The sequence below is a fragment of the Impatiens glandulifera genome, chromosome 5, assembly GCF_907164915.1.
Source record: "Impatiens glandulifera chromosome 5, dImpGla2.1, whole genome shotgun sequence".
Taxonomy (NCBI): Eukaryota; Viridiplantae; Streptophyta; class Magnoliopsida; order Ericales; family Balsaminaceae; genus Impatiens; species Impatiens glandulifera.
Window position 1 is genome coordinate 28,519,617 of NC_061866.1, and position 14,292 is coordinate 28,533,908.

At 33.3% G+C, this 14,292-nt stretch overlaps 2 protein-coding genes across 2 annotated transcripts; one reads left to right on the plus strand and one right to left on the minus strand.

The window, feature by feature from the left end:
- Positions 1-3,588: 3,588 nt before the first annotated feature.
- Positions 3,589-4,363, plus strand: LOC124940050 (chromatin remodeling protein EBS-like). The gene is made up of 3 exons (XM_047480528.1): positions 3,589-3,715; positions 3,866-4,208; positions 4,291-4,363. The coding sequence occupies exons 1-3, from the start codon at positions 3,643-3,645 to the stop codon at positions 4,361-4,363; spliced, it is 489 nt and encodes a 162-aa protein (XP_047336484.1). The 5' UTR covers positions 3,589-3,642.
- Positions 4,364-12,042: 7,679 nt separating this feature from the next.
- Positions 12,043-12,666, minus strand: LOC124939172. Its single transcript, XM_047479678.1, has one exon. The coding sequence runs from the start codon at positions 12,664-12,666 to the stop codon at positions 12,043-12,045; it is 624 nt and encodes a 207-aa protein (XP_047335634.1).
- Between the last annotated feature and the right edge of the window lie 1,626 nt (positions 12,667-14,292).

Consider the following 14,292-nt stretch of genomic DNA (forward strand, 5'->3'; position numbering starts at 1 on the left):
ACAAGGTATTCATGTGACTTTGATGTTGCTTTCTTGTAACCATAAATGCTTATAGAAATCGATAGCCAAATCTTGTACACCATTTTGACCCTGAACATGTTCACCATCATCATTCTTCAGCCTGTATACATTGTTTCTCATGTTTCTAGCCTTGCCTTTTCTGTAGAAGAAAGTTGTGTTTTTGTCACCCAACGAGAGCTAGCTCTTTCTTAATTTCTGTCTAATAAAATTCTCTTCAAGAAGACTCAGCTTCCTGAAATTTTCAAGCGCATCCATTTCTGTTTCATTGAGTTGTTCATCATTATCATCCATTAATAACCTTTTCTGAACTTCTTCCAGTTATTCTCTAGCAGCTAGGACTCTATTGGAGATATTTTTGAACTTCTTCTTGTCAAAGCTTTGGAGATGATTCTTCAGGAGTTTAAGCTTCTCAGAAACCATGTACACGTTGGATCCCCTAACATCTGTAGACCATACGCTTTCGAGAATACCCATGAATTTGTCATTTTCCATCCAGAAATTGAAAATTTTAAAGGGCCTAATGAACCTTTTTTCCTTTTCCCAGAACAATTTAATCGGACAGTGATCAGATATACCCGGATTCAGAACATAAAGTTGACTTCTCGGAAATTGGTTAATCCAGTTCTCATTTACCAGACTTCTATCAATTCTACTTCTTCTAATTTGATCATTCCCTCTCGTAGAAGACCAAGTGAAGAAATTCCCAGAATTGGTAGGCTCGATACAACCCATGTCTATGATACTGTCATTAAAGTCAATCATATCCCGAGTTATTTCAGATTTAGGGCTACAATCAGATTCGTTTCTAGTTACGTTGTAATCACCAAGGACAGCCCAAGATTTATCACTACTGATCTAGTTTCTAAGACAATTTCAGAGGAGTCTTCTGTCAGTGCTTGAGTTGCTAGCATAGACAATAAAAAGATTAAACATGATTCATGGGATTTTGTCTTTAACCTCCACCAGGATTGCTTGATCATTTAAAAAGAGAGCCTTGACCTCAGCAACCTTGTTATCACAAATAACTCATATTCTGCCCGTTTTGTCATTTGAGTTGTGAATGATTTCCCAGCTGCTATCAATACACAACTTTCTAACCTTCTCAACGTTCCAAATTTTAACTTTTGTCATTTTTAAAAGTTGTAAGTCATTTTTAACCTAATATAAATATATATATATATATATATATATATATATATATATATATAACAAATCCTATTATTTTTAAAATAAAATTAATGTCCTTAAATGCTATAAACCAAAATAATATATTTCTCTCAAGAAGTTATGATTGAAAATCTTAAATATTAACATATTCCAATTGGAAGATAAATAATGACACATCTATTCTAAAATATTCTAAAATGTTAGAATATAAAATATCTAACAATTTAAATATGATGAAACGAAAATCTTCCATTACATACATTAATTATCTTAATCCTAAAATGTAAGTCTTTTTTTCCACAAAGCCACATCATTTCCATATTTCACATTCTCTTTTATTATTTCATCTTTAACAATCATTTCAAATGGAATAAAATGACATAAAAATAATTGGAATGATAGAATACCATCTAAACAAAATGGAGAAGATGATAGCAATATGTCAATAAATATATGGCTAATGAGTTCTTGAGTGTATAATAAAGCTTCTCATCAAAAATTTCGGAAGAATTGCATCGATTTATCTTAGCATGGAGTAATTTTGACAAATAAACTATATTGAAAATTGCAAAATAGTATTATTTGTTTATTTAAAGAACACAATTTCAAATATAATATAATATATTACTAATTACCTTATAAGTCGAGACGTAATATTGGCCACCTTTGTATGTAAAACAAAAATATATAAAATTTTCCTTACTATTAAAATTATTAGTTAAATAAACCCTCATCAACTTGTTCAAATGCGTTCACGTTTTTTCCTTGTTTATGTTTTTTTTAAAAGGGTGAGATTTTATTTAAAATATTTAGTAGGTGTAGATAATGATCTCGTGAGTAAAGGTAATAACCGTTTGGAGTAATATTTTCATTACAATAAATTCAATTAGACTCGAGTGAATAGTAGACTAAATAATATGCAATATTTTAAAACAATGTCATACCCATTGAAATAATACAATTTTGATTCTTATAATTAAAGATCCTTTGGGGATGATAATTAAGAATCCCGTAAGGCACCTAGATTCATTCTCAATAAATTACAAAAAAATCTCACCATAAATTAGTTTTTCTAGTTTGGAAAATAAATTTGAAAATCTTTTAACTTGTTACTAAAAAATGAATTATTTAAATCAATATTTGAATTAACAATTTTTTAAAACTGAGCTTATAGGCTATAAATTATAGCAATATTTTGTGATTTATCTAGGTGTATGTATAATGTTTACATAAACATAAACGTGAAGAATTAAAGTTACACACTTTGAAAATAAATAATAGCTAATTTTTAATTTTTATTTAAATTTTGAATAATTTAAACTCTGAGTAACTAATGATAAATTTAAGAAATATTTTTTCAAAAAATCGGTATGTTATTTTATAACTTTAAAATACGTGGTTCAACCGACAGTTTAACCGGTCCGAACGCGAAATAGTTGAGTGGGCTGTTCGGCTTTTAACTTCAATAAGGTCACCTTCGAACTGGTTAAAATTTGGTCTATCGGACCGTATACTTTGACAGAAATCTAAACTGAAAATTTTCTATCATCTCTTCTGTAAGACTATAATGTAAGACTGTTACATCTTCTCTGTCAAATGCCTCTCTCTATTTTGTACCTCTCTATCTCTATGTCTATCTATCATCATCATGTGTACCTCTCCTTTATAAACCGGACAAATTAATTCAAATGTAAGATCAAAGGTCAAAATAAAAATCAAGAAAATTTTTAGTTAAATGTGAATAAGATCAAATTCATAGAAGAGACAAAAATTTCTCTAAAATGCTAGATCTAGAAAGTTTTCTCATAGAGTAGACACACTAGAATCCAAATCTCAACTGGTTAAAAGAAATGAAGCAGTGTATTAATCTAAATCTAAGATGACGATCCTTCCTCGACAAATCATAGATCTAACTAACGCAACGAATCCCACAAAAAATACGTACAATAATTTGAATCTATAAATAAATAACAAAGAGAGATGAATCGAGAGATTTGATTACCTTGTTTACAAACTCGTATAGATTACAAATTACGGATTAACAATTCAAGATAAACAAAAAGGGAGAGACAATGGGTTTTCAACCCTAGTCAATTTATTTTTAAATTTAAAATCGGGTTCTGGTTAAACTGGTTGGACGATCTTTGTCTAAAAAAACCGGGTGGAGCATCGGAACGGTTTTCAAAACGGGTTATTTATATTTTCATCCTAGCAAAATAAAAAATTATTTGTCATCTATATCCAAAACCATTATCCCATTGGTGTGGTACCCATATAGCCAATTTCTAGGGTTTATCCCATGGCCGCCGTACCCATAAACAGCTATAGACAAATTTCTAGGGTTTATCCCATGGTCGCCGTCAATTTAAGTACAACATAAGAGAACAATAGACCATTTATTCTTTTATTCTCCTACCCTACCCTACCTTTACTCTCCTCACTTTCTCTCACTAGATGGCCAAAATCAGACCAGTCAAACGCAACTTAGACTCCTACACCATCAGTGACACCAACACAGTCGTCAAACGCAACTTAGACTCCTACACCATCAGAGGCACCAACACAGTCGTCAAACGTAATTGAATCTATCTCATTTTTATATGATTGTTTATGTCGATTTTCTTCTCTTTTTGTTTTTATGATATCTTAATTTCTACATTATGGTTTATTTCTGAAGCTGGAGATAATGTACTGTTGCGATCACCCGAGAGCAATACTACTCCTTATGTGGCTAAGATAAAGAAGATCCAGATAGACAATGGAAATGACGTGACAGTTCAGGTAAGGTGGTATTACCGGCCGGGTGATTCCATCGGAGGTCGTAAACAATTCCATGGTGAGAAAGAACTGTTCTTGTCTGACCACTATGACATTCAGAGTGCGTACACGATTCAAGGTAAGTGTATGGTTCATTCTTTGAAGAATTACACCCAGCTAGAGAACGCTGGAGCTGAGGATTACTATTGTCGTTTTGAATACAAAGCTGCAAACGGTCTTGTTTTACCTAGCCGCGTTGTAGTGTAAGTATATATTGTGTTTGGTTCTGTCTAACTTGGTATATATTTTGTAGTTTCTGTGATTGATTGATCTTATATTTTCAAGGTATTGTAAATGCAAATTGCCCGAAAACCCCGACCTTCTGATGGTGCAGTGTGAGGAATGCAAAAACTGGTAATAATATGTGTAGGTTTTCAAAACATTTGTTGATATATATATATACCAAATGAATTTTAGGGTTAGAATTTGGAACACAATTTTTGGGTAATTAGTAATGTGCTCTATAAGTGAGCTTAAGATTTACTTCTTTTTTTAGTATTATGTTTTACTTGTTCAAATGTGATATGTTATTATCTACCTTTCTCTTTCTGTAGGTACCATCCTTTTTGTGTTGATATGACTAATGATCAAGCAAAACAATTACATCTTTTTATTTGTTCTAATTGTAATGGAGTGGAGGTATTCACTTTCCAATGTAATTTTTTTTGTTGTTATTTATCTTATTGTTGACACAAACAACTAAATATATAATTCTTTTGTCATACAGGACAAACTTAAACGACCAATGAAGTGAAGTGAAGTGAAGTAGGCATGCTCAAATGTGAAGTGAAGTTTATTATTATGTATTCTAATGAATCATGGTAGTGTCTTGTTTGATATTGCAAGTCGTTGGTGTGCATGTATGGTTTATTTGCATAAATTATTTTATAAGGTGTTGGAAACAATTTTTTCATTTAAATTTATGGATTATGACTATATATTTATATTGATGTTTTTCCTGATATATGGCTTCTAACATTAATTTGTTCTAAATGTAAATCTTGATAGAAAAAAATTAGGGCAGGTGATGTTCTTGATTTATAATATATGTAGATGATGAGTAAGATGTACCTAATCTACAGGCTTATATAGGCTTATATGTAAAACACATGTTATATTAAGTATTATTGTTACTTGCCCCATGTATCAACATCAATGAAGAACAATTTCACGACCTTGAAGGACAAAATTCTGATTCATGTTGTATGGTGGGATATTAAAAGAATTTTTTTTATTAATAATAAATATATTCTACTTAGAAACTTATTAAAGTACAATACATCTACATTAACACAAAAGAGAGATGGTCGTTAAAGAAAATACTTAAACTCAAAAGCAATGTTGCAGGTTTGTACAATATTCGATTAGGAGACGGGAGAGGCATATTGTTCTGGCACGATCCCTGGTTCAAGAACTAGCCACTCATTCACAAAGAAGAGATTAGAAACACAAGAATTAAAAAGGGACTGTTCAACAATTAAAGTTAGAGACATCAAAGAAGGGCTTTGGAACTCGCTACTAAGTAAAATTCCGGAAAGGCAGAGAATTATTGACCACATACATAGTACACACTTCTACGAAAGAATGTAGAAGAAAATGGAAAATTGGTTTCAAGCAGGGTGTGGGACACCATTCGAGATAAAGAATAGAAGGTAGATTGGGCTCCCCTGATTTGGTCGACAAAGATTATACCGTGACATCAATTTATCCTATGTTTCACTTTCTGGGAAAGGCTCAGCACTAGAGATCGAATTAGTAAATACATGAGTATCCCAGACGTGAGCTGTCTTCTGTGCAATAGGAATGAAGAAACGATCGATCACCTGTTTGGTAGCTGCCATGTCGTTTCCAAAATTTGGGATAGATTCACCAAAAGCTTAGAGTTGACCAGCTTCCTGAAGAACTAAAAGGAGATCAAAGCAACAACAATTCTCAAAGCCAAAAGCATCCGATTCAATTCGAACCTACACAAGTGTTTATTTGGAGCAGCGGTTGGGAACGTGGAGACGGATTCCAAAGACAACATAATTGGAATATCATAAACTAGTTTAGAAAACCTAATTGTGAGATAATAATTTGCGATTATTTTTCGTTTTAATTTATTTGATTGTTATGAAACCAAAATCATCTCTAGGCCTGTCTAGAATGATTCACAAAACTCTTGGTCTTTTAGGGATAATCTATCATTTTGGCTAAAGATAATGTTTAGAAAGAAACTCAAAAATTAATGTGGAAACAGTTTTAATAATTTGTAAATTGAATTTCTAAGTTGTTTTGATTTATCAAACATAAACAAATACTTTGATTTCCTCTTCTCAACAATCCTTGCATGGTTTTTACCCACACACCTATCCAAACAATGGTCTTAGGATTCTAGATCATCAATTTCTCATATCCACCTTTGTAGAACCATATGACCCACTTCATAGTCTCCCTTTGTGTCATTCTTGGATTTTACATTAATCTTGTCTTCATCCTCAACGACTGGCCGACAATTTGGCCTATTCCAAACCATCACGAACCATAAGAAACAAGTGACATGCCTCTATCTTCTCCGTCTCATCTTCATTCTTTGGTTAGTCTCCCTAACACCTTGAAGTGGACTACCAATTAAATACACTCCCTTGCAAAGGACATGAAAAACCTATAAACATCTCTTTGTAGGTAACTTAGTTGACCAACTTGAAATAATTTTCTGCACACGCCTTTATTGATTATCATTTCAAACGACCCACTTGATTTCTCCGACGTGTTTATGTCCATCTTCTTTTTAAGCATATACATCAGTTCTCAAATAGTTTCTATGTCTTTGAAAGCAAAGGGGCCTTACCTTCAACTTTTTTTTGGAAAATACACAACAATCAATAAATCTCTTTCAATGAATTTCCCACCATAAATCTATCATAACCCTTCCATCACTAACTAGGTGATCATCTTGTTGTTTTTGATTAGGTATATGTGCGGAAATTTTAGATCTAATCTAAAATACCTAATCATTGATATAAAAGCATAACTGATAGAATAAACATACAGCTTGAAATGGTATACCTTTGATGCGTGAATTTGACAGATCTGGTTGATTGGATCAGGATCAGAGCCCCACTTGTTGCTCCTCTATTTGGTCCACACGAGTTCCAATAGATCCGGTTACCGTCGATTGCTAGATCGTAGGATAACCAAAGGAAACAATCTGATTGCTTGCTTTCAGAATCAAGAGCACCCTTTTGTTCTAAAGAACTTCTCTCCAGCTATAGAAAAAGGGGGATGGGGAAGTTTTTGTGTCTCATTGATTATCGAATAATCATCCTTTTAAATGCCCTTCTCACCTTGGAAAATTTATTTCCCTTTTAATTGTCATGTAAGAAACCTTCCACCTTCCTTTTTGATAAACCGTAACATATTTATGACAATAAAATATGTTATAATTTTATCTTTCATAAATATATCCTCAATATATATATTTATTTCTTTCTTGCTTAAACGTCTTTAACAATATCTAATATATTGTTTATCCACAAAGTTACTCTTTTATTTCAAAATAAAAGGAATAATATATATTACTAATATCTAATATATTAGTAATATAATCATTCTCATTTCATCTATTGGTAAACCCTATATGTGTGACCTCGTAGGACCCAATTATAATAGCTGTAGGTATTACCCTATTAATCATAGTTGGCTTCTAGCAAAGCACTACGACTCCTAAAATAATTGGATTAAATTAATTTTCTTAATTGTCCTATTCACATTTAGTCATTGCACATTGAATTAAAGGACATAATTCCTTCAATCTCCCACTTGTCCTTAAACAAGTGTGCAATATAAGATACCTTGTCTCTTAGTGTCTTATTCGATGATATGATGACATCCATATCCTTTATCAAATATGTTTCTTGAACTCTGAGTTCGAACTGTAAATAAAACGGATGATTCAAATAATCCATCCGAGCATGGCCATGCATTTTCAGTTCTCACTCTTCAAGTGGCCGAGACACCATTCCCTTTTCAATGTATCGGAGTATACACGAAATAGGAGGACTATTCCAGTCTTGTATGACTATGGCTCCCACTCAACTTTTAGCAATCCTAACAATTGCCTTTATAACTCCCTTTTACGGAAAGCGTTTAATAATGTCAAAGAAATACTAATTATCCAGTGAGACCATAACATACTCATGTCTGAGGAATCTACTAAATATGGTTTAATTTTAAAACTCTATAATATTGAAGAGTATTAAAGCAGGTCAGTCTTATATGTATCATCTATACACATATATGTATATGACTAGACATCTCTATGTCCCTATAACTCATGAAACCTGACGCTATCAGTCAGCATACAATATAGTAACATATAAAATCATCTATGTCCATTTGATGATTTCGAACTATAGACTTTTAATAATTCAAAACTTCATTTCACTTAATGGGGTTTCATTCACCAGAACACTTAAGGTGATCCCATTTGTTAATAATAAATTATTTGGACATATTATTTAATATTTGTTAAGAACAATGTATAAATAAATATGAAATATCATATATTTTAAAATCATCAAGTCAAACTTAAACAAGTGTTTAATACTCATAAACAAAAAAAAATTTAAAGCCATTCTCCAATATGTTTGAGGCCCTTAGCCCTAGTGTGACTCTCATGCTTGGGCCGAGGCATAGGTTTGGTCAATGGATCAGCAATGTTGTCATTTGTATGCACTTTACACATCCTAATATCACCCATATTAATGATGTGTCGAATAAGGTGATACTTCCTCATAACATGTCTGGATTTTGAACTCGAACTTGGTTCCTTAGCCTGGGCTATGGCACCATTGTTGTCACAATAGATATCAATAGGCATTGAAATGCTAAGAACAACACCGAGTTCATCCAAAAATTTCCTTATCCAAACAGCTTCTTTTGCTGCTTCACTAGCAGCAATATACTCAGCTTCTGTTGTAGAATCTGCTACTGTATCCTGTTTGGAGCTTCTCCAGCTCACAGCTCCTCCATTAAGGATGAAGACATAACCCGATTGTGACTCAAAGCCATCTCGGTCAGTCTGAAAACTTGCATCAGTATAGCCATATACGATTAATTTTTCATCTCCCCCATATATTAAGAAATCATCCTTGGTCCTTCTCAAGTACTTCAGGATATTCTTAGCTGCACTCCAATGTGCTTCTCCAGGACTTGATTGGTATCTGCTACACATGCTCAATGCATATGCAACATCTGGACGTGTACATACCATGGCATACATGATAGATCCTATGGCAGAGGCATAAGGGATCTTGCTCATTTTCTCAAGTTCATCAGATGTTTTAGGACACTGCGTCTTGCTGAGATATACACCATGTTGAACGGGTAAAAATCCCTTTTTAGAATCTTGCATCTTGAATCTTTTAAGAATCTTATCAATATAAATTCCTTGACTCAGTCCAAGTAGCCTTTTAGATCTATCTCTATAGATCTTGATTCCAAGAATGTACTCAGCATTTCCTAAGTCTTTCATTGAGAAGCATTTCATCAGCCATTCTTTGACGGACTCTAGCATCGGAATGTCATTCCCAATAAGTAGTATGTCATCCACATATAATACTAGGAAATTTATCTTACTCCCACTAAACCTTTTGTAAACACAAGGATCCTCTTCGCATCTAATGAATTCAAACTCTTTGATCTTTTCATCAAATCGAAAGTTCCAACTCCTGGATGCTTGCTTAAGTCCATAAATTGACTTCTTGAGCTTACATACTTTCCCAGCATAATTCGGATCTACAAAACCTTCAGGTTGTGTCATGTACACATCCTCTTCCAAAAAACCATTTAGAAAGGCTGTTTTGACATCCATTTGCCATATCTCATAGTCATAATATGCAGCAATAGCTAGGATTATCCTAATGGATCTAATCATAACAACTGGTGAAAATGTCTCATCATAGTCTATACCATGAATTTGTCTATAACCTTTGGCAACTAATCTTGCCTTGTGAATAGATTTATTTCCATCTTTGTCATTTTTGAGTTTGAAGATCCATTTGCACCCTATGGGTTTGACCCCATTTGGCAAATCTATCAAGTCCCATACTTGATTTTCAAACATCGAATCCATTTCGGACCTCATGGCTTCAAGCCATTTATTGGAGTCTGGACCCATCATTGCTTGATTATAGGTGGAAGGCTCATTATGTTCTAACATAAGAACATCAAGGCTTGCATTTAAGATGAAATCATTATAACGTCTTGGCATAACCCTTGGCCTTTCCGATCTACGAGTGGGTTCAACTTGTTCAACGACTGAATCCGGAATATGATCCACAACAGTTTGTAGATCCTCTTGTTCAGGTTCTTGGATGATCTGAGTCCTTATCCCTTCATAAGTATTTATCTCATCATTGACATCATCCATGACATCATCCATGTCATCTTGTTGTTGAGTTTGTTGCTCATCATCATTTTGACATGATTCAAGATGAATATTTCTCCCACTTAACTTGTTGGAAAGAAACTCTCTTTCCAAAAAGACACTATCCCTTGCAACGAATATCTTTTGCTGTGTTGGATTGTAGAAATAATATCCAAAACTTCCTTTTGGATACCCTATAAAGAAACATTTATCTGACTTGGGGGCAAGTTTATCTGTCTGTAAACGTTTTACATAAGCTTCACATCCCCATATTTTCAGAAAAGACAACTTTGGAACTTTTCCAGTCCATATCTCATATGGAGTTTTGTCTATAGTTTTTGACGGAGTCCTATTTAGTGTCAGTACAGCGGTAGTAAGGGCATATCCCCAGAGGGAAATCGGAAGATTGACAAAACTCATCATTGATCGGACCATGTCTAACAAGGTCCTGTTTCTCCTTTCAGATACACCATTTAGCTGTGGTGTTCCTGGGGTTGACAATTGTGTTACTATACCACAATTTTTCAAATGATGATCAAAATCATGGCTCATGTATTCACCACCACGATCAGATCGAAGTGCTTTGATTTTCTTGCCACATTGAGTCTCTACTTCATATTGAAATTCTTTGAACTTTTCAAAGGATTCTGATTTATGTGACATAAGGTAAACATACCCATATCTACTCATGTCATCAGTAAATGTGATGAAGTACTTATAACCACCTTTAGCTTCTGTACTCATTGGCCCACATACATCAGTATGTATTATATTCAATAGTTCAGTAGCCCTTTCAAAATTTCTTTTGAAAGGTGACCTTGTCATTTTACCCATCAGACACGATTCACATGTTATAATGGATTCATAATCCATATCTTTTAAAATTCCATCTCTATGGAGCTTCTTCATGCGATTCATACTAATGTGACCTAATCGACAATGCCATAGATAGGTTTCACTCAAATTATTTGGTTTTTGTCTTTTGTTATTTATGTTATATAATTCTGATTTAAGATCTATTTCAAAAATCCCATTATTCATATGAGCAGTTGCATAGAAAATATTATTCTTAGAAACAGAAATACACCCATTCTTAAGGCTAAAATCAAAACCATCATAATGCAATGCACCAACCGAAACAAGGTTCTTGGTAATACACAGAACATGATAACAATTATTAAGTTCAAATGTTAAACCGGAAGATAGAGACAGACAAAAAACTCCTACAGTAAGTGCAGCAACACTTGCTCCATTTGCAACGCGCAAGTCTATCTCCCCTTCCTTCACCCGCCTTCTATTTCTTAGTCCCTGTACATTTGAAATAATGTGAACACCACATGCTGTATCAAATACCCAAGTGGGACCATTATCTAATGTATGGACATTGGTTGTCATTATATCAATAACATAAATACCTGAAGTGGAACTCACAGTTCCGTTCTTCTTATCTTCAAGATATTTGGGACAGTTTCTCTTCTAGTGACCCTTGGCCTTACAATAAAAACAATCATGTTCAGAAGCTACTCTTGGTTTCTCATCACCCTTGGGTTTTGCAACTTGTTTACCTTTTCTTTGGTAATTGTTTTTATTCTTAGCCATTTTCTTAAAATCCTTCCCACTATTGACATTCAGAACTTCATTCCTCTTGTCATCAGTGATATTGCCTTCTGCATTTTAAGCAGGTTGTGGAGTTCATTTAGATCATGCTTTAGTCCATTCATATGGTATTGCATTCTAAAAGGTGCAAAACCATCGTGTAAGGATCTAAGAACGATATCCGTGGCCAACTCTTGGTCATAAGGGGTCCCCAAATCTTCCATCCTATTGAACAGCCCAGTTAGACTAATCACATGAGGACTTACGGGTTTCCCTTTCACAAGTCTGCTATCAAGTATAGCCTTGTGAGTTTCATATCGTTCAATCCTTGCCTGATCCTGAAACAGAGTTTTCAGCTCAGTTGTGATGGTATAAGCATCGGAACTCAAAAACCTCTTCTGCAAATCAGGTTCCATTGCAGCAAGCATTAAGCAAGTGACAGGTAAAGCCTCAATTTTCAATTGGGTTTCTGTTGCCTTCTCCTCGTCAGACGAGGTATCAGTCACTTTTGGAATAGGGGTAGTAAGAACGTCCTCACGTCCCTCGGACCTCAGAATTATCCTCAGATTCCTTTCCCAATCTAGGAAATTAGTCCCATTTAACTTGTTTTTCTCAATAATGGAGCGCAGGGAGAATTTCAAATTATCGTTTGCCATTATCTACAATATGTTATTTAAATACAACTTAATTAGTTTATGTATTGACAATGCAAACACTTGTGATAAACAATTTAACAGGAGTGAATGCGCATTTTATTCAAATTATTATAGTTCCTTTCTGAACAAAATGATTCCAAGATCCCATTTGATAAAAGTCTAACGTACTTTTGCACTGCCTTAGACCTTGTATATTCAGGGTAAGTAAACAATATTTACTAATCATAACTTCTTTATAATTCTTGGTTGATAATCTAAATCCAATTTAGAGTCATCCCTATACCTCAAGATCCAAGACTTGGTATTGGTCTCTTATTGGGTACAACCATATCAATGTTTATTAATCCCTTATATAGATTCACCCTCAAGAGTATACAGTAGAGGAAAGACACAATCGCATTTGCGAAACCCATCTAACCAAAATAATACCGTAAACTGCTTGGGTTATGATGTGGAAAGGTATTTTCCCAATTTCTTTAGGAACTAAAATCTTTCATTGGTTTTATTTTAAAAGTGAAAAAAATAGTTATAAATAAAACCAAAACAATGTATATTAAAACATGTAATCTTTTCTACGGATCACTATCCTTCAAGGTTCAACATGGAGTAATTTTCAAGAGTATTAATCTTGAACTTGCATTTTCTTTTCTTAACTTTTGAGAAAAAGTAAATAATATAAATCATATTTATATATTTTAATTCTAAACAAAACTTATTATAATTCATAACAAGATCAATTAACTGTATATTACGAATAATATCATCATATTATAATTAATCATTAACTTGTTAGATTATTATTCAGATTGCATCAAATAGTTCTATCAGTTTATGCAACCTAGCTCTGATACCATTGTTGTTTTTGATTAGGTATATGTGCGGAAATTTTAGATCTAATCTAAAATACCTAATCATTGATATAAAAGCATAACTGATAGAATAAACATACAGCTTGAAATGGTATACCTTTGATGCGTGAATTTGACAGATCTGGTTGATTGGATCAGGATCAGAGCCCCACTTGTTGCTCCTCTATTTGGTCCACACGAGTTCTAATAGATCCGGTTACCGTCGATTGCTAGATCGTAGGATAACCAAAGGAAACAATCTGATTGCTTGCTTTCAGAATCAAGAGCACCCTTTTGTTCTAAAGAACTTCTCTCCAGCTATAGAAAAAGGGGGATGGGGAAGTTTTTGTGTGTCTCATTGATTATCGAATAATCATCCTTTTAAATGCCCTTCTCACCTTGGAAAATTTATTTCCCTTTTAATTGTCATGTAAGAAACCTTCCACCTTCCTTTTTGATAAACCGTAACATATTTATGACAATAAAATATGTTATAATTTTATCTTTCATAAATATATCCTCAATATATATATTTATTTCTTTCTTGCTTAAACGTCTTTAACAATATCTAATATATTGTTTATCCACAAAGTTACTCTTTTATTTCAAAATAAAAGGAATAATATATATTACTAATATCTAATATATTAGTAATATAATCATTCTCATTTCATCTATTGGTAAACCCTATATGTGTGACCTCGTAGGACCCAATTATAATAGCTGTAGGTATTACCCTATTAATCATAGTTGGCTTCTAGCAAAGCACTACGACTCC